This window comes from Rhinopithecus bieti, unplaced genomic scaffold (assembly GCF_001698545.2).
Source record: "Rhinopithecus bieti isolate Rb0 unplaced genomic scaffold, ASM169854v2 scaffold_32740, whole genome shotgun sequence".
In the NCBI taxonomy this organism is placed as follows: Eukaryota; Metazoa; Chordata; class Mammalia; order Primates; family Cercopithecidae; genus Rhinopithecus; species Rhinopithecus bieti.
Genome location: NW_016814617.1, coordinates 349,642 through 371,670, shown reverse-complemented (window position 1 = coordinate 371,670; position 22,029 = coordinate 349,642). Strand labels below are relative to the sequence as shown.

Genomic DNA, 22,029 nt, shown 5'->3' with positions numbered 1-22,029 from the left:
AGATAATGAAGGGCTTGGGGTTACAGTCATTAGGAATTCTGATTAGGGCAACCTTTAATGAATGTTTGCTGTTTGAAGTATTAGAAGCTCTGTCATGATAAGCTTCATAGAAACAGAGGTCCTGACTGTTATATTAAATATATTCTGCACAGTACTCTCAACAAAGTAGGAAACGATAACAAATTATAGTAATTGTAATTCATGGGGCAATACGAGAAAAGCTGAGTATCAAAATACTTTTATAATTCTTAAAGGCGTAGCCTTTTAAATGGAGATCATTCAAGTGATGTAACAGTCAAGAAAATCGTCAGGGTTGCCGTGGGAATAGAAATTGTCAAAGACAACATCAAAATGCGTACCTTGAATTTGGGTTCAGACAATGCCCCCCAAAGAATTAAATTATCAGTGGAATATCTGCTATATCCTTCAAGATCCTTCAGTAATATCAATTTGTGAGCCTCTGTCAGTTTCCTCTCTGTTAAATGGAGACCATATCTGCCTTGGCTAACTTGAGAATTGTTGGGAAAAAAAATTGATAGTGCAAAATAAATGAAAATAACATAACTGCTATTGCTACTCTATTTAGTCATAATAGCTATGACTAAACAAACAAATCTTTCTGTTAATCTGCAACAAAAGGAGGCTTTTATAACTATGTGACAATGTAAATATGGAAAAGATTTTAGCCTGATTAGATAAAACTTCCACCTCTCAGATCAATACTGAAAATCAGTATAATTTGGTACCTTGAGTTGGGCATCTAAACGGAGCCACTAAACAGAACAGCAGGGGTACTAACCAAAATAAAGATCAAACCCTGTCAGGAATAAAACATTCAGGTCCCAAGAATTTCTCTCCTAATGGAAGCCCAGATGGACATGAATCACTTACTGGAAAACCTAGAGCCGTCTTCATGAGCACCTCCCTACACCTCCTAGGGTGCGAAGGTGTTAGTTTGGGCTCTGGGAAAAGAAAATCCCGTGTGTTTTCTTCATAGTAGGCCAACTCATCCCACACTAGGAAGAAAGGAGAAGAAGTATAAATATCTGTATTTACACCTCTAGGTTTAACAAAATAAAAGTTCAGGCAGATGATGGCAGAGATGGCACTTAGGTAAAATAGACATATTGATCCTAGCACCTGTTATTCAAGAGGAGACTAATTTCTATTACTTTTATCTTGTGGATAATTTTTTAAAGCCTTCCAAAGTCATAACAGAGAAAAAAACACTAAGGTGTTCTACAAAACAGAACAAATAGGAAAATCTATCTTTCCATCTATCCATCCAATTTTCCTTCAACAAATATTTACTAATAATAACCCTTAAACCAGGTACTGCGGATAGAATAGGAACAATGTGGACATAGCATTGTTCACACAAGTTTTCAGTTTAGACTGGGGTTCAATGTGTTCTGTGATGCATGGATGCCAAGGGCCCAGATGACAGCTACAGCTGTGGTTCTCAACAGGGGTACCAACCCCAGGGACATTTTGGACATTTGTGGAAATATTTCAGGGGCAGGAGCCAGAGGTGTGAGGGAGTCCTGCAGTGCTCAAGACACTCATGCACATCACACAATCTCCCCATCCCCAACGACTTTCTAATATCCTGCAAACATTCTTGCAGGCTAAAACTATTTTATAATTGTCTGAGCCTAGAACTTAACTAACTATGCAACTGAAAATAATTATGTAACTATGTGTAAATCAAGGAACAATTGTATTTTGTTTTGTTTGGATCTTTAACCAGACCTGTTTGATATTTTGAAAATCATGTCCCATCTAAATGCTTCATTATGCTTGACACTTACATATTAACATATACATTTTATCATACACCACTTTCATTTCTACTTTATATTACAATCAGATTATGTTAATTTTTTACAGTGACTTGTATAAGTTGATTATATTAACTACAAATATTTTAGTATCATAAAAGGGATACTACAAAATACTTATTACCAAAAGATCTTGGGTCTAATGGGATGAACAACTACTGAGCTGAAGGACAGAAAGCTACCACCTGAATCATCCTTGACCACACAGCAGGTGCCGCAGAAGTGATCTGAACTGAGAGTGGTCCCTGCCTAGAGAATCATCAAAAAAGTAACTGTAGCCAATGAGGCAGTTTTGCTATTTAGTGACTGCCACTTAACTTATGAGAAGAATTCTGATGAGGGTTGCTTCGTTTTCAGTACATCAACTGTAGAACATAATTGACCTTACATCACATAATATGATGCATTAAATTCTTCCTCCTACTAACTCCATTTAATACGAATGTTTCGGTTCTACTGAGGAAAGAATCAAAGTGCAAAAGAAATTATTCTATATTTTCATCATAAATAGCATTTCTTTCCACTCGTGCACTCCCAGCCACGCTCCAGCCACAGTGGACTGATGTTCCCTCCTGAGCAATGTACTTCCACCAAGCACGCTCTCCTGCATTACTGCCATGGCCTTAGCTGATCTCCCTGCCTTCATTCTCCTGCACTCAAATCCACTATCCGCACACTGCAACGTTTTAAATACATCAGACTGTGCCTTTCTCTGCTTAAAACCTTCCAATGGGCTTCTCATCACATTAGAATAAAATCTAAGCACTTTACCCTAGACTTCAAGACTCTATATAATCAGGCTTCTAATAATCTCTCCTAATTCATTTATTGCCACTCTCCCCCTTGATCGTCGTTCTCTGTCATCCTTTACCCTTCTTGCTGTCCCTCAAACACACCAAGCTCACCTCCACATAAGGGTTGTGCCTTATCATTCTCCTCCCTGTAAGGTTCCCTCCCTGGGTCTCTGCAGGGCTGCCTCCTTCCTATTGAATAACAGGCTTGGTTTAAATGTCATCTTATCAGAAGGTGGCAACCCAATTCAAAAGAGCACTCCTTCCCAGACACTCCCCATCACATCACCTGGTTTTACTTTCCACATAAGATTTACCACTAATTGATATTTTTGTTCATGTATTTATTCGTGATCTGCTTCCAACAAGGCTCCATGAAAGCAGTGACTTTGTCTTTTCTGTATATTATTCTACTGCTGGCAGGGTTGTCCCTAGAAAGGTGTGAACTCAGAGCAGTTCAATCAGTACATGGCCCAGCCAAGACAATCACATCTGAAAAGGGGCCTCACTGTCAGCATCTTCAACAAGCCCCTTGAAATATCACTAAAGATAGACATTTTAAAATTGAACTTCAATGATGTTCAGAGACAAGTGGTGAAGTGCAGCATCCTGGATGCTGCCCCTAAACCTGTGGAACAATGCTTAGGACATAATGGGTACCTGATAAATTCTTCTTAAATGAATGAACATGAGGACTAAAGTAAGTTAACTTGCGTAAGTGCCAGCTTATGTTAGCCACTCAATAAGCATTAGTTACCCTCTTTGAGACTCAGTTTCCACACTGTTAAAAAAATGAGGAGACTAAATGTTCTCTGAAAGCTTTTCCAACTCTTACCCTTCATTCATTTTTCAATTTATTTTCATTCATATATTCAAAAAACACTTCATTCATTGAGAACCTCCTATGTAGTAAGACTTACAGACACTGGATGTATACTAGTGAAGAAGGTAAATATAATCAATGCCTTCCTGGAGCTTATAGTCTATGAGTATTAAACAATTATACAAATAAATGTATAGTTAAAAATTAAGCTCCATAAAAGTAAATTGCTAGGAATAAAGAGATAGAGAGGGTAGGAAGACAGGAGAGAAGATGAGTGTAATTCCTTTTTTTTTTTTTTTTTTTGAGATGGAGTCTCGCTCTTGTTGCCCAGGTTGGAGTGCAGTGGCACAGTTTGGGCTCACTGCAACCTCCGCCTCCCGGGTTCAAGCAATTCTCTTGCCTCAGCCTCCCAAGTAGCTGGGATTACAGGCACCCTGCCACCACATCTGGCTAATTTTTGTACTTTTAGTAGAGACGGAGTTTCACCATGTTGGCCAGGCTGATCTCGAACTCCTGACCTCAGGTGATCCACCTGCCTCAGCCTCCCAAAGTGCTGGGATTACAGGCGTGAGCCACAGCACTCAGGCAATGGGTGTAATTCTAACATCAGTTCTCTGCTTCATTTACTAGTCTCATCCTGGCCTTCTTCATCAATGCTCCTCTTACAATGCTCCCTGTGATGGGCATAATCCTCCCACCTTTGCTGGTCAAAAACAGACTCTGCCTCCATCCAGAAACTCTGAAGTACAACCTGCAAATGGAAAGTGATGTGCCAATTTTCCCAGCTATCACTAGCAACAAAAGACAGCTGTCTCCTGAAGCCTATAGTATAGAGTTAAGAACTTTTTTTTTTTTTTTTTTTTTTTGAGACAGAATCTCGCCCTGTCACCCAGGCTGGAGCGAAGTGGCTCAGTCTTGGCTCACTGCAACCTCTGCTTCTCGGGTTCAAGTGATTCTCCTGCCTCAGCCTCTCAAGTAGCTGGGATTACAGATGTGCACCACGAATTCAAATTCTAGGGTCAGGCAAGGTTGGGTTCAAATCCCTGCTCCACCACTTACCAACTATGTGATCTCGGGCAAATTAGGTAAACTACTTAATTTCAGTCTCCTCTTCAAGAAAATGTAAAAACTGTCATTGTACCTGCCCTTTAAGACTACTCTGAAGACGAATGACAAAGCCATGTATAATGCACAGCACGGCACCTGACATTGCCTACCATTACCAGGATTGCTCTCTGGCACCAGCCCAGCAGTGGCCCCAGAACTGCTCTGGCTTCTGTAAACATCATTATGTTCCTACCGGGAACAAACACCTAGATTCCTGATATGATGTTCTACACAGGAGGCCTTTCCTTTTCCCTCTTTCTTTTCATATGCTTTTGGCTAGTTCTTGTCACTGCATCTAAATGATAGCTGCAAATTATTATTCCTGTGTTTAGCAAGAATTTAGATAAAAGTAAGAGGCTAGAAAATTGAAAGCGAGCTCATACTCTATCTTTAGAATCACAGGAATAAAAATAGACTGAAACAGGGTTAGACAAATAAATAGAAGGCTATGAAGCTTCTCAAGACAGTCTCTCTGGTGTGGTTACTTTCTAGAAATCCAAACTGCCACCCAGAGTGAAAACGTCAGCACACCAAGAGGACGGTACAGCAAGAGCCTAGGTTAGAAATAATAAACATATTCACAGGCTGAACAAGTCTTATAGGTCAAGGGAAGTATCTGAGAGAACTCAGTGTTCTTCTTAAGAGTTCATTACACAGACAGTGACATCATCAATGGCATCGATGAACTTCTCCCCCAAAAAGGAAACAAATGAGACTTCAAAAGAAATAACAATTGTAATAACAACATTGGCTGGAGGAATATCTAACATTTTTAGAGCATGTCAGAATTGACAGTGTGCTTCCAGATACAGGATCACATTTGATTCCCTCTTTACAGATAAGGAAACTGAGGATTTGAGAGTTTGACCTGTCATGATGCCACATGGCTAGTGATACCATATGGCAAAGTAGGAATTCAAAACCAAATCATCTGAGACAAAAGGTCCTTCCTTGCTAATGCCTATAAAAGTATAAAAGCATTGCTACAAAAGTGTAAAATATTGCTATAAAAGTATAAAATTAAGCTCTGTTAAGTGAATGGGAGCCCACGAGAATAGACTTTTACAGTTGCACTGAATATACCTGACTTACCCAAAGTGAAGGTATTTATCTCAGAGGTTAATAAAAAGAAAGCGTCAAGCTCACTGTGGAATAGGATCACGCTGCCCCCCTGTGTCCATTCCCTTTTCCCACCTTTGCAAACTGAAGAACAGGAAGGGTCTTTATTTCTTGGCAGCAAATATCACTGGACTTCATTCTTTAGCAGTAAAGCCATATGCACATCTGGATATCATTACTTGTATTATTATTAATTTATTTGTACTATTAACTTAATGATCATAACATGTCTTTTGAGTGTGTTTGAAAGCAATGAGAAAAAATATCAAGCAATAAATACAGCTAAATGAAAAGGTAACAATTCAGCCAATAGAGAAACTGGTCCCTGAGAACCCAAATGTGGGCCATGTGACCCCACCGCACAGTCTGCAGGAGACTGAGAAAAAAAATCAGCTAGTATCAAGGATTAGCAGATCATGAGGGCTCACTGCCACTGCTACACGCCCGGTGGGTGCCACCAGCATCACACTAGGAAGACTTGCACAGTGTAGATCATGTGTGCAAAAGTATGCCTGTAATAACATATATGGAACAAATTAATGGATCAATCTGTACTACATCCAAAGCTAAGTAAAATCAATTGTTATTTTGCGCAATTCAAATTTAATTTCACTAAAATTACAATCTGAAATTGAGAGATTGTAAATTAAAAAAAAATAACAAGTATAATACAGTTCCCATTTTGCATCTGATTAATTTTTGAGTTATAACCAGTATTTACACACTCAACTAGAATATTCTGCAATCATTCTTTTCAAACAACTATTCTCGCAACCTTCTCACAGATGAAAAACTTATAGCACTCCAAGACATATTAAGTTTAAACAAGCAAGTTGCAGAATATATATAGTCAACATATATATAGGTGTGTGTGTGTATATATGCTGAAATACATATTCTGCAATTGACTTTTTAAATGTAGTATATCTTGGACTGTCATATGTCTTTCAAGAGACCAGAAAACCAACATTTAGTATATTCAACCAACCATAAAATACATACACACACAACTATATATACTAAATACTAAATATATTTATGTTTATATACACTATATTTAATATACAGTCATCCCTAAGTATCCACAGGAGGTTGGTTCAGGAACCCTTGCAGATACGAAAATATCCATGAATACTCAAGTCCCTGATATAAAATGGTGTAGTTGGGGTGAGTTGGTTGAAAGTAAAAAGAGCATAATAATAATAAATTAAAAATAAGAAATAAAATGGTGTAATATTTGCATATAACCTATGCACATCTTCCTGTATACTTCAGATCATCTCTAGATTACCTAATATAATGTAAATGTTATATAATAGTTATGCTGTATTGTTAAGGGACTAATGATAAGAAAAAGTCTGTACATGTTCAGTACAGACACAACCATCATAGGCCTAACTACATTTTCGAGTCATGGTTAGTGAATTCATGGATGTGGAACTTGACAATCAGAAGGTCCAACTATATATAAGGTATGTGCATGCATGTGTGTGTATTTTAGGGTTGGCTGAATATACCAAACGTATTTTAGAAGGTTTAAAAAGATACACATCAAATTGTTTTGTTCTGTTTTGTTGAGACAGGGTCTCACTCTGTCACCCAACCTGGAGTGCAGTGGCAAGATCACAGCTCATTGCAGCCTCAACCTCCTTGGCTCAAGTGACCTCCCTAACCACTCAAGTGACCTCCCTAGCCTCCCAAGTAGCTGGAACTACAGGCACGCACCAGCACACACAGCTAATTTTTTTATTTTCAGTAGAGATGAGGTTTCACCATGTTTCCCAGGCTGCACCTGAACTCCTGTGCTCAAGCAATCCGCCCACCTTTGTCTCTCAAAGTGGTGGGATCACAGGCGCAAGCCACCGTACCTGGCCCACATCAAATTGTTAATGGTAATTATCTGTCAGGGATTTTTGAATGGGCTTTTGACATTTTATTTTACATACTTTCATGTTAGTTAAATTTTTTATACTGTGATTACTCAGGTATTGAGTAACTTTTTAAAAATCCATGTAAAATTAAATAAGACCAAAGTGGGCATGCTTCTACTTTCTCAGCATACTAAAATATAATTTGCCAGCAGTGATATATGTTTGAACATAAAATTGGGTCAAATAAGAATAAAAAACTTATGGAAAAAAACTCAGTGCCCTGATTTCAGCCTGTCACTTTTAGGCTGAAAAACATTCAGTGAGAATTTCTGAAAAGCAGGCAGGAGGCACCTGCTCAGTTCCGTCTACCTATGAAGGTAATGACATCTCCAAAAGCACCTATTCTTAAATTCACAGAGTGGGGTTCTTGTCTGTCTCCAGCGGCAGCCTTTGCCAAAGAACCAAGAAGCAGAAGAAAGAACTACATACAGACTCCTGGGTTCACTGCACTTCACTTGGGCCCTTGACCTGCTCCAGTGATATCCACAGCAGGCAGCACTACGATCCCTATCAAAAGCCTCCTCAGTCCCCTCTGCCTTAGCTGAGACATTTGCTAGTCTCATCTTCCTTCTCCTATGCTCCCTTAAGAAAAAGAAAAGCACACACCATAAAACATCAAAATAACACAACAAAACAGGGAAAATGTAACTGTTTTAAGCATAACTGATTTAAAACTTTGTTAAAAATAAGAATCTATACCAAAATACAACATTTATGTCAGACATTACTCCATAAGTAATCAAAGGACAGTGACAGTCACTTTATACAGAAGGAAAGAAAGAAAACAAATCATAATATGGGAAAATGAAAAATTTTAAGAAGTTTTAAATTTAAGGTTGTCACAGTCATTTCTTAAAAGTAGATCATAAAATAGGATAAAATATATTTTTATCTACTTATTTATTTAGACAGAGTCTGGTTCTGTCACCCAGGCTGGAGTGCAGTGGTACGATCTTAGCTCATTGCAATCTCTGCCTCCCAGGTTCAAGCAGTTCTCCTGCCTCAGCCTCCCGAGTAGCTCGGATTACAGGCACCTGCCATCATGCTCAGCTAATTTTTGTATTTTTAGTAGAAACAGGGTTTCACTATGTTGGCCAGGCTGGTCTCGAACTCCTGACCTCATGATCTGCCCGCCTTAGCCTCCCAAAGTGCTGGGATTACAAGCGTGAGCCATGACATACTTTGCAAACAACAAATCCAATTGACAGTATCCAGCATTAACTAGGATATGGGGAATGGGAATGCCATGCACTCCTGGATGCAGTAGAAGTATTAGAACCTTATTGGGGATCAGCTTACCCCAGTTTAAAAGGCATGGCTCAATCTAAGAATTCTATTATTTGTAAATATACCAAGAGAAAAATATTTTTATAAAAATGTGAAAGCAAAGAAAATCTAAATGCTCAACAATATTAATTTATGGATAACACCACCACTATGGAAAAATACATAGCTATTGAAAATGACAAGTAAACTATAGGTAACAATGTAAAGTAAGAAAAGTAAAACCCAAAATACTATGGAAATACTGTTTAGAGACCTATAAAAAACACACACATAAATTAATAAAATTATTTATAGCTATCAAAATAATGATGTAGGCCGGGGCAGTGGCTCACGTCTGTAATCCCAGCACTTTGAGAGGCCGAGGCGGGCAGATCACCTGAGGTCAGGAGTTCGACACCAGCCTGGCCAACATGGTGAAACCCCGACTCTACAAAAAATACACAAAAATTGGCTGGACGTGTTGGCAGGTGCCCATAATTCCAGCTATTCAGGAGACTGAGGCAGGAGAATCACTTGAACCCAGGAGGCGGATGTTACAGTGAGCTGAGGTTGCATCACTGCACTCCAGCCTGGGCAACAGAGCTAGACTCTGTGTCAAAAATAAAAAACTAAATTTAAAAAAAATGTAGATTTATGCTTTTAGAAATGACAACATAGGCAAGGCATGGTGGATCACGCCTTTAATGCCAGCACTTTGGGTGGCCAAGGTGGGAGGACTGCTTGCATCCAGGAGTTTGAGACCAGCCTAGGCAACACAGTGAGATCCCAGCTGTACAAAAAATACTACTAATAATAAAAATTTAGCTGGGCATGGTGCATGTCTGTAGTTCCAGCTACTGAGAGGCTGAGGCAGGAGAACTGCTCAAGCCCAGGAGGTCATACCACTGCATTCAGTCTGAGTGAGAGTGAGATCTTGTCTCAAAAGATATATATAAAAAATAAAATTAAATTTAAAAAAATTAAACAACAATATAACAGTGACATACAATGGGGAAAGCTAATAACAGAAAAAAAATGTATGTGATGCTATGCAAAAATTCCATATCTATGTATTCTTCTATCTACAGAGAAATATCAAGAAATATGTTCACCAAAATACAAATAAAGGTTCTCTCAGGATTACATAATTTGGGAATGCTTTTACAAGCAAAATTATGAAGCTATTTTCATTTTCAGAAAGAAAAAAAAAGCAGAAATGTGTAATAACAAAGATCAGAAGAGAATTTTCTGAGTTTTCAGTGTTCTCTCTCTCTCTCTCTCACAGACACACACACAAGTGCGCACGTGCACGCACTTCTATGCCAACAACCCTAAAATCACTAGATAGCTATACTGAAAGACTATTTATGAGAATTGGTGCCACTGAGTGGCAGGTCCTAACCTCTCTCACCAGCTCAGGTCTTACATCATTCAAGACACACTGCAAAGCAAAAGTACCACAGAATAGCTTCCTCCTAGAATCTCATTATTCTAGCACAGGGGTCACAGACTCTTTTTGTAAAGGGTCAGACAGCTAAATGTTTTCGGCTTTGTAGGCCATCTGTTCAAAACTACTCACCTCTGTCATTGCTCTGCAAAAGTGGCTATAAACACTACTTAAACGAACGAGTATGGCTATGTTCCAAAAAGACCTGTATTTAGGAATAATGAAATCTGAATTTCTTTTTTTTTTTTTTTGAGACGGAGTCTCGCTCTGTCGCCCAGGCTGGAGTGCAGTGGCCGGATCTCAGCTCACTGCAAGCTCTGCCCCCCGAGTTTACGCCATTCTCCTGCCTCAGCCTCCCAAGTAGCTGGGACTACAGGCGCCCGCCACCTCGCCTGGCTAGTTTTTTGTATTTTTTAGTAGAGACGGGGTTTCACCGTATTAGCCAGGATGGTCTCGATCTCCTGACCTTGTGATCCACCCGTCTCGGCCTCCCAAAGTGCTGGGATTACAGGCTTGAGCCACTGCGCCCGGCGAAATCTGAATTTCATATAATTTTCACATCACTAAATATTCATTTAAAAAATTCTTTCCAACCATTTAAAAATGTAAAAACCAAAAGAGTTTGGCAATTCCTCACAAAGTTAAACAGCTAACATATACTCCATTCGCTAGGTATATACACAGAAGAACTAAAAGCAAATACACAACAATTTGTACACAAGTATTCAAAACAGCATTATTTATAAACATCCAAAAAGTAGAAACGTCTTAGTCTATTTTCTGTTGCTTATAACAGAATACCTGAAACTGGGTAATTTATTTTTAAAAAGTTATTTATTTCTTGCAGTTATGGAGGCCGAGAAGTCCAAGGTTGAGGGGCTGTGTCTGGTGAGGGCCTTCTTGCTGGTGGGGACTCTGCTGAATAGGCAGGTGACACAGGGCATCACATAGTGAGGGTGCTGAGCATGCTAGCTCAGGTCTCTCTTCCTCCTCTTATAAAGCCAACAGTCTGACTCCCATGATAACCCATCAATACATTAATCCATGAATAGATCAACCTATTCATAATGGCAGAGCCCTCATTACCCAATCTATATAGAAGAATATTATTCAGGCACAAAAAGGAATTAAAATCTGATACATGCTACAACATGGCTGAACCATGACAACATTATGCTAAGTGAAAGAAACCAGACATAAAAGGTCACATATTGTAGGCTTCTATTTATATGAAATGTCTAGAATGAGAAAATCAACAGAGACAGAATTAGTGGTGGCCAGGGCCTGGAGGAGGAAGGAATGGGAAATGATTGCTAATAAATACAGAATTTCTTTTTGGGGTAACGAAAATGTTCTGGAATTAGTGGTGATGGCTGTCCAATCTTATGAACATACTAAAACCAACTGAATTGTACATTTGAAAATGATGAATTGTATATGATTTAAATTGCAACAAAAAATGTGGAAACCATTTCTAGTTCATGGGCCATGCAACAATGGCCTACAGGCTGGATTTGGCTAGGGACTATAGTTTACCAACCTTGTTCCAGCAACTAACAAAGAAAATGTCTTAGGGTTTCTCTCTCTCACACAGCCCGCCGCCCCACCCCCCCACCCCACAGATTAGAACACAGCCAAAGGCCAAAACTTGAAATCAGCTAAGCCAGGACTGAAAAATTGTGGAAAGACAAGGAGTCTGTTTAAGTTATGCTCCCTGTCACCAAACACCATAAAGTTATTATTCTGAAAATAGACAAAATTTAATAGATTGGCAGAAAAAAGGCATGTGTTATATAAACTTATAGACATATAAAGTTATATGTTATTTTAAAACACAACTCTTAAGTACAGCACCCATTTTGTCAGGCCAAATTTATTTTAAAATTATATTAAGCTAATTTAGAAATGTATTTACTGGCACATTACCTGGAGGAACTAGCTGTATTAATTCAAACCTGGTTAGGAAGCCTAAAAGGAAAAAATGAGATTTTAATACTTCCAAAATTGCCACGGTCTTTCAATAATTATTAAGTTTTAAACTGTTATCATATCCATTTAATAGTAATAATAATAAAATAATAATTAAAATAACTCCAAACCAACATCAAATCAGGTATTTCTAGAATTAATCAATCAAGAGAGTATAATGAGAGTAACAGAATTATAAAAATAGTATTTCACTAGCCATAAAAAAGAACAAGGGTTCATGTCTTTTGAAGGATCTGGAGGTCATTATCAAACTAACGCAGAAACATTAAACCAAATGCAGCATGTTCTCACTTAAAAATGGGAGTTAAATGATGAGAACTCATGGACACATAGAGGGGACCAATACACACTGGGGCCTACTTGAGGGTGGAGGGTGGGAGAAGAAAGAGGATCAGAAAAAATAACTACTGGATAACTTAATAACTAGTTATCATTTTAATAAGGTATTAAAAATAACTTAATACCTGGGTGACAACCTGTACAACAAATCCCCATGACACGGGTTCACCTATATAACAAACCTGCACATGTACCCCTAAACCTAAAAGTTAAAAAAAAATAGCATTTCACCTCCTTAAAAGTATTTAAAAAAAAAGGATGCAATATTTGTCTCCTAAAAGTGCATACAATAAATAAGTGTATATATACATACAGCTCTAAAATAACATTGCAATTTTCATCTTAAATATTCAAAATCCACTTGTTATCCATTAATGTACAAAAGTTTATCTTGCTTAAAACAGTGTGCAATATGACTATACAAATTAAACATAAAATATAACTTTTTAAGGCCAGGCATGGTGGCTCGCGCCTATAATCCCAGCACTTTGGGAGGCCAAGGTGGGCGGATCACCTGAGGTCAGGAGTTCAAGACCAGCCTGGCCGACGTGGTGAAACCTCGTCTCTACTAAAAATACAAAAATTAGCTGGGTATGATGGCAGATGCCTGTAATCCCAGCTACTCGGGAGGCTGAGGCAGGAGAATTGTTTGAACCTGAGAGGTGGAGGTGCAGTGAGCCAAGATTGTGCCACTGCACTTCAGCCTTGGCAATGGAATGAGAATCCGTCTTAAAAAAAAACCATATATATATATATAAAACTTTTTAAATTTTCTTGAGTTCAAAATATATTTAGAAATAGCGAGCCTATGTACAAAGACAAGAATAAAATTAAAATAAGGACAAGAATAAAATTCAGATCTTTAAGATAACTTAAATGATATATTAGGTTGGTGCAATTATAACAATTAGAAAATCAATGAAGATAATTCTCACAAAATAACATAACAAGTGAAAACATTTTAGTTCTTTGTTTTTGTTTTGTTTGAACCAGGGTCTCGCTCTGTCACCCAGGGTGGAGTGCAGTGGTGCGATCTTGGGTCACTGCAACCTCTACCTTGCAGGTTCAAGCGATTCTCCTGCCTCAGCCTCCCAAGTAGCTGGGACTACCGGCACGTACCACAATGCCAAGCTACTTTTTGTATTTTTAGTAAAGATGGGGTTTCACCATGTTGGCCAGGCTGGTTTCAAACTCTTAACCTCAGGTGATTTGCCCACCTCAGCCTCCCAAAGTGTTGGGATTACAGATGTAAGCCACTGTGCCCAGCTGTGAAAACATTTTAAATAGACAACAAAAGTAAAATTCTAACTTTGTAGATTTATGAAAACATTTTGAATTTATAGGACAAAACTTTAAACGCCAAGAAACTTAAAAGCCAAGACAGCCTGAAACTTTAGGTTTTCAAAATGACAGGAGGGAATATATATTTGCCAACCATCACCCCAATGGTAATTTAAGCACTTAGTTTGATTCAGCCTCTAAATTCTTTCTTTTTAATTTTTAATTTCCACATGTTATTGGGGAACAAGTGGCATTTGATTATAAGTTATTTAGTGGTGATTTGTGAGATTTTGGTCCACCCATTACCTAAGCAGTATACACTGCACCCTATTTGTAGTCTTTTATCCCTCACTCCCTTCCCAACCTTTTCCCCTGAGTCCCCAAAGTCCATTGTGTCATTCTTCTGCCTTTGCATCCTCATAGCTTAGCTCCCACTTATGAGTGAGAACATACGATGTTTGATTTTCCATTCCTGAGTTACTTCACTTAGAATAATAGTCTCTAATTTCATCCAAGTCATTGCTAATGCCATTAATTCATTCCTTTTAATGGTTGACTAGTATTCCATCATACATATATATAATGGAATATATATATATATATATATATATATATATATATATATATATACACACACACACACACACACCACAGTTTCTATATCCACTCATTGATTGATGGGCATTTGGATTCGTCCCACATTTTTGCAATTGCAAATTGTGCTGCTATAAACATGCGTTTGCAAGTATGTTTTTCATAAAATGACCTCTTTTCCTGGGTAGACAGATACCCTAGTAGTGGGATTGCTGGATCAAATGGTAGGTCTACTTCTAGTTCTTTAAGGAGTCTCTACACTTTTCCATAGTGGTTATACTAGTTTACGTTCCCATCAGCAGTGTAGAAGTGTTACCTGTTCACCGCATCTATGCCAACATCTACTATTTTTTGATTTTTTGATTATGGTCAGGCTCTAAATTCTATACAGTCAATTAATTCTCATCGTGACTCTATGAGTCCAGTGCAATGGCTATCCTCATTTTTATGAATGAAGAAACTAAACCTCAAAGAGGAAACTATAGTAATGTGGGCAAGGTCAGACTGGCTAACAGTGACAGGGTTATATTGGAACCCAAGTAGTCTGTTCTTAGGGCCTGTCCTCTTATCCGCAAGATACTTCATTGAAAAATCCTATTCTTCCATAGAGCAAGTTAATTAGGATGCTTGATAAAATAACTACACCTTTTAATTGCCTTCTGGAATGGCATCACGTAATTCACACTTGCTTTAAATATCAAGGACAAAAGGAAATCATTAATGAGTGACCTAGAGAACTGTTCTTATGTTCTTTTATGCTTCATTCCACCTCCCAGGTGGAATGAAGCATAAAATGGGAATGAAATGAAAATATCCCAATTCTTGCAGGATCATTTGAAATGCTGGATTTTTTTCTGAATTTAAAGAGGCTTGAGAGAATCAGTGTTCTTACAGATGTGACCCATCTCAGAGAGATGTTTCACCTTCCTGTTTTTTAAGATTCAGGTAGAAACATAAATGCAGTAAATCAACTTGGGTATTGAATCTACTTTTTAAAGGGCCAAATGCCAAAGGCATCATTTTTTATACCCAATTGCCTTGATGGCTTCCTGAGACACATACTTGCTCAGTGACTACCCTAATCTATGCTACCTCTGTAGGTACTGACTCACTCTTTGCCTATTTCAAACTCTTTAATCTACCTGGTATGTTAGCCTGAGACCTAGCCTGCTCCCATTCTGACTTCTACCCAGGATGGCATCAGCTCACCTGGTACTTATGTCTGGTCCTTTCTCTATATATTGCTATCATCTGTGACCTTGGTCCTAATTCTTTCAACTGAGTAACATCTCAGTTGAAAATTTCATAAAGCTTAAAAATGTAATTAAAAGTCACACCATCCACAAACCTTTCACCCTTAAGACATTGGGAAAACAAAAGGGCAAACTAAATCTAAAGCAAACAGAGGAAAGAAAATAATAAAGATTAAGCAGAAAGTAATGAAATAGAAAACAGAAAACCAACACAGAAAATCAATACATCTAAAAGTTGGTTGTTTAAAATGATCAATAAAACTGACAAACCATTAGCTACACTAACCAAGAAAAAAGAGAAAAGACTCAAATTTCTAAAATCAGAAATGAAAGAAGAGACATTACCACTGATTTTACAGAAATAAAATTTTGTTTGTTTGTTTTTGAGATGGAGTCTTCCTCTGTCGCCCAGGCTAGAGTGCAGTGGCACAATCTCAGCTCACTGCCACCTCTGCTACCCAGCTGAAGCAATTTTTCCACTTCACCCTCCCAAGTAGCTAGGATTACAGGCAAGCGCCACCAAACCCAGCTAATGTGTGTATGTGTGTGTGTGTGTGTGTGTGTGTATTTTTGGTAGGGACAGGGTTTCACTATATTGGCCAGGCTGGTCTTCAACTCCTGAGCTCAAGAGATCCACCTGCCTTGGCCTCCCAAAATGCTGGGATTACAGGCATGAGCCACCGTGCCCAGCATAGAAATTTTTTTTTTTTTTTGAGACAGAGTGCTGCTCTGTAGAGTGGTATGATCACAGCTCACTGCAGCATTAAACTCCCTGACCCAAGCGATCCTCCCACCTCAGCCTGCTGAGAAGCAAATACCACAGGCCCATGCCACCACACCCCACTAATTTTTGTTGTTGTTATTGTATGGATGGGGTCTCCCATAAAAATATTTTAAGGGAATACCATGAACAACTTTATGCCAACAAATTAGATAAATGAAATGGAAAACTCCTAAAAGACACAAACTAATAAAACTGACTTAAGAAGAAACAGAAAATCTGAAGAGACTTATAATGTGTAGAGAGATTAAATTAGTAATCAAAAAACAACCCAAAGACAAGCCCAGGTCCAGATGGCTTCACTGGTAAATACTACATTAAGAATTAATACCAATTATTCACAACCTCTTCCAAAAAAATAGAAGAGGACAGAACATACCCCAACAGATTCCATGAAGTTAGCATTACCAAAACCAGATGAAGACATCACAAGAAAACAAAACTACAGACCACTATCTCTTATGATTGTAAATCCCAAAATCCTCAATGTAATACTAGCAAACCAAATCCAGCAATATACAGAAAGGCTAATATACCATAAGGTTGGTTTAGTATCTAAAAATCACATATCAATGAAATAAAGGATAAAAATCACATGATCATCTCAATAGATGTCAAAAAGGCATGTGATATGTAGAAAAGGAATGTGATTCAACGTTCCTTCATGATAAAAGCTCAATAAACTAGGAATAAAGAGGAGCTTCCTCAACCTGATACAGAGCACTTATGAAAAACCATACTTTAATATTACAACTAATGGTGAAAAACTGAATGCTATTTCCCTGCTATCAGGAAATAGATAAGGATGCTCACTTTAACTGCTTCTATTCAATTCTGTACTGGAGATTCTAGCCAGGGAAATTAGACATGAATATGAAATAAAATGCATACAAACTATAAAAGAAGAAGTAAAGCTGTTTCTACTTGTAGATGACATAATTTTGCATACAAAAAATCCTAAGGAATCAACAAAAACTACTAAAACTAATACACAAGTTCAGTATGTTTTCAGGATAAAATATCAGTATATAAAAATCACTTGTGGGCCAGGAGCAGTAGCTCATGCCTGTAATACCAGCACTTTGGGAGACCAAGGCAGGAGGATCGCCTGAGGTCGGGAGTTCGAGATCAGCCTGATTAACATGGAGAAACTCCGTCTCCACTAAAAATACAAAAAATTAGCCAGGCGTGGTGGTGTATGCCTGTAATGCCAGCTACTCGGGAAGCTGAGGCAGGAGAATCGCTTGAACCAGGGAGGCAGAGATTGCAGTGAGCCGAGATCATGCCATTGCACTCCAACCTGGACAACAAGAACAAAATTCTGTCTCAAAAAAAAAAAAAAATACAAAACAAAACAAAATCAATTGGATTTCTATAAACTTGAACAAATCTGAGAATGAAATTTTTAAAAATTCCACTTACAACAGCTTCAGAGTACTTAGGAATAAATTTAACCAAAAAACGCAACACTTGTAAACTGAAAATTACAAAACATCATTGAAAATAAATCTAAAGGCTGGGCAAGGTGGCTCTTGCCTGTAATCCCAGCACTTTGGGAGGCCGAGGCGGGCGGATCACCTGAGTTCGAGACCAGTCTGACCAACAAGGAGAAACCCCGTCTCCACTAAAAATACAAAATTAGCCAGGCATGGTGGTGCATGCCTATAATCCCAGCTACCTGGGAGGCTGAGGCAGGAGAATCACTTGAACCCGGGAGGCAGAGGTTGCAGTAAGCAGAGATCGCACCATTGCACTCCAGCCTGGGCAACAAGAACGAAACTCCATCTCAAAAAAAAAAGGAAAAGAAATTTAAAATAACCTAAATAAATGGAAACACATTTCACATTCGTGTTTCAAAAATATTGTTAAGGTGACAATACTCCGCAAACTGATCTACAGTCAATGGAATCCCTAACAATATCCTAGCTGGCTTCTTTGCAGACATTGACAAGCTGATTGAAAAATTCTTATGGAAACTCAAGTGACCCAAAATAGCAGTCTCGAAAAAGAAAACCTAAGCTGGAAGATTTACACTTCCTGGTTTTGAAATGTATCACAAAGTCATGGTAATCAGGATTGTGTGTTGGCATAATGATAGACATATGAATCAACAGAATAGAACTGAGACCCTAAAAGTAAACCTTCACATTACTGTAAGCTGATTTTCAACAAGGGTACCAAGACAATTCAATGAGGGAAAGAATGATCTTTTATCAAATGGTGCTAAGACAAATGGATATCCATATGCAAAAGAATGAAGTTGGTCCCCAACCTCACACTGTCTACAAAAATCAACACAGTATAAATCACAGATCTAGATATAAGAGCCAAAACTATAAAACTGTTAGAGGAAAACACAGATGTAAGTCTTCACAACCTTGACTTAGGCAATGGTTTCTTAGACATGACACCAAAAGCACAAGCAACAAAGGAAAAATAGAAAAACTGAAATTCATCAAAATTAAAAACTTTTGCATTTCAAAAAATACCATCAAGAAAGCGAAAGACAATTCTAGAATGGGAGAAAATATTTGCAAATCATATATCTATCAAAGGTCTTGTATCTAGAATATATAAAGAACATTTACAGGCCAGGCATAGTGGCTCACGTCTGTAACCCCAACATTTTGGAAAGCCCAGGAGAGAGGATTACTTAAGACCAGGAGTTCAAGACCAGCTGGGCATCATAGTGACATCCTGTCTCTACAAAACAAAAACAAAAACTAGCTAGGCATGGTGCTGTGTGCCTGTAGTCCCAACTGCTTCAGAGGCTGAGGTGGGAGGATCGCTTGAGCCCAGAAAGTTGAGGCTGCAGTAAGCTATGATCGTGCCACTGCACTCCAGGCTAGGTGACAGAGTGAGACCCTGTCTCAAAATAAACAAAAAAAAAAAAAGACAAATGATCCCATTAAAAAGTAGGCAAAGGATCTGAATAGACATTTCCCCCAAAGAAAATACACAAATGGCCAATTATCTCACGAAAAAATGTTCAACATCATTAGCCATCAGGGAAATGCAAATCAAAACAATGATGAGATACCACTTCACACCCACAAAGATGACTACCAATCAAAATGACAGATAACAACAAGTGTTGGCCAGGATGTGGGAAAATGGAACCCTCATACATTGCTGGTGGGATATAAAATGATTCAGCTGCTTTGGTAAATAATGTGAAACTTCCTTAAAAGGTTAAACATACAGTTACCATATTGAAACGGGAAAAGCTCCCTTTTCCCCCTCTCAGGACGTGCGATGCGGGTGTGGCTTGCTTCTTCGGTGCTCTGCCGCTCAAACCTCTAGAGGAGCAGACAGAGGGGGACAGGCTGTGGGATTCCGACCCCATGGCAGTATCTAGGGGTGAATGTTTACAGCTCCTGAAGCCCCAGTGGGTGTGTGTTACAGGGTGCTCTTTTAGTTTACCGTCTATAGGCAGCTTGTGTTAGTCAGCTCAGTTAGACCCTCTACCCTGTTGCAAGGACATAGGGGCTTTCTGTATCCCCGGGTTTCTTGCCCTGGTGTACTGGAAGAATCAGATCACACATGGGCTTGGAGAATGAGTGTGAGGTTTTATTGAGTGGAAGTAGCTTTCAGCAGATGAGGGAGCCAGAAGGGAGATGGTTTTCCCCTGGAGTTGGGCCGCTTGGCGGCCCCGGCTCTCCTCCAACCGCCCCGGCCAAACTCCGTGTCGTTCTGCCAGTGCCAACGTGCTCCTCTCGATGTCCAGCGGCTTCTCTCTCTGCCTTGCTAGGGTCTCGGGTTTTTATAGGCACAGGATGGAGGCGTGGTAGGCCTGGATGGTCTTGGGAAAAGCAACATTTGGGCGGGAAAGCAGGAGTGCCTGTCCTCACCTAGGTCCGTGGGGATGGAACCCTAGCCAGGGATTACACCCTTCCTCTACCCAGCACTTCCCTTCCTCCTTCCATATTATTTAAAGGTACCACTCTCTTCTTTTCCCAGCATTCCTGTATCAATATGACCCAGCAATTTCACTCCTAGGTATACCCAAGAGGCATTAAAACATATGTTCACACAAAAACTTATACACAAATATTCACAGCATCATTATTCATCATAGCCTAAAAGTGGAAACAACCCAAATGTCCATCAATTGATGACTAGAAAAACAAAATGTGATATATTCATCCAATAGAATACTATTTGGCCAAACAAAAATTTAAGTTCTGGCACATGCTATAATATGGATGAACCTTGAAAACATTACACTAAGAAGTCAATCACAAAGAAGCACATGTTACATAACCTCATTCATACGAAATATCCAGAATAAGCAAATCTATAGAGATGGAAAGATTAGTGGTTACCGATAGCTAGGAGGGTTGCTGGGGAATAGGGAGTGATCGCTAATGGGCATAGGGCTGCTTTTTGTAGTGATAAAATATTCTAACTTAATGAAATACACAAAACAATTTTATAAATAAACAACCAAACAGAATCATACCATCCCCATCAGAGCCCATCTATATTTAGTTGTTTTTTTTTTTTTTAGATGGAGTCTTGCTCTGCCACCCAGGCTGAAGTGCAATGGCATGATCTCGGCTCACAGCAACCTCCACCTCCTGGGTTCAAGTGACTCTCCTACCTCAGCCTCCCAGGTAGCTGGGACTATAGGCATGTGCCACCACATCTGGCTAATTTTGTTGTATTTTTGGTAGAGATGGGGTTTCACCATGCTGGCCAGGCTGGTCTCAAACTCCTGACCTCAAATGAGCCACCCACCTCGGCCTCCCAAAGTGCTGGGATTACAGACGTGAGTCACCGTGCCCGGCCAAGCCCATTTATATTTAGGAAGGGTATGTAGCAGAATCAAAAATGTGATTCAAATTTTACATAGGTTGTCTTGAAATAAATATTTATCAAACATGAACATATCACAGTTTAGAAAAGAGCAGACTTAGTCTTTTGGTTTTTTGTTTTGTTTTTCAGAGTACCTACTTTCCAAAAGGTCTACTACAGCTCCAGGATCTACTGCACTTTCAAATACCTGCAGAGAAAAATGGAGACAATAAATTTTCAAAGTTGTATTAATAAGTGCATATAGAAACTGTAAATGCCAGGTGCAGTAGCTCACACCTGTAATCCTAGCACTTTGGGAGGCCAAGGCGGGTGTATTGCTTAAGCTCGGGAGTTTGAGACCAGCAACATGGTGAAATCCTCTCTCTACAAAAGATACAAAAGATAGCTTGGCATGGTGGCTTTTGCCTGTATTCCCAGCTACTTGCGGGGCTGAGGCTGGAGGATCATTTGAGCCCAGGAGACAGAGGTTGCAGTGAGCCAAGATGGCATCACCACATTCCAGCATGGGAGAAACAGACCCTGAGAAAGAAAAGAAAAGAAAAGAAAAGAAAAGAAAAGAAAAGAAAAAGAAAGAGAGAGAGAGAGAAAGAAACAAAGACAGACAGAAAGAAAGAAAGAAAGAAAGAAAGAAAGAAAGAAAGAAAGAAAA

The 22,029-nt window shown here is 38.9% G+C and overlaps 1 protein-coding gene across 7 annotated transcripts in view; it reads right to left on the bottom strand.

Annotated features, from left to right (window-relative positions):
* Positions 1 to 22,029, bottom strand: part of SPATA6L (spermatogenesis associated 6 like) — a 106,883-nt gene that overhangs the window by 60,613 nt on the left and 24,241 nt on the right. For all 7 annotated transcript variants that reach the window (XR_001881386.1, XR_001881383.1, XR_001881381.1 and 4 more), the window contains exons 7-9: positions 21,519 to 21,567; positions 12,252 to 12,293; positions 892 to 1,016 (exon numbers count right to left, since the gene is read on the bottom strand). Coding sequence is in view for 1 of the 7 variants with exons in the window: in XM_017851482.1 (XP_017706971.1) it covers positions 892 to 1,016; positions 12,252 to 12,293; positions 21,519 to 21,567 (216 nt within the window). In the remaining 6 variants the exon portion in view is untranslated. The remainder of the gene's footprint in view (positions 1 to 891; positions 1,017 to 12,251; positions 12,294 to 21,518; positions 21,568 to 22,029) is intronic.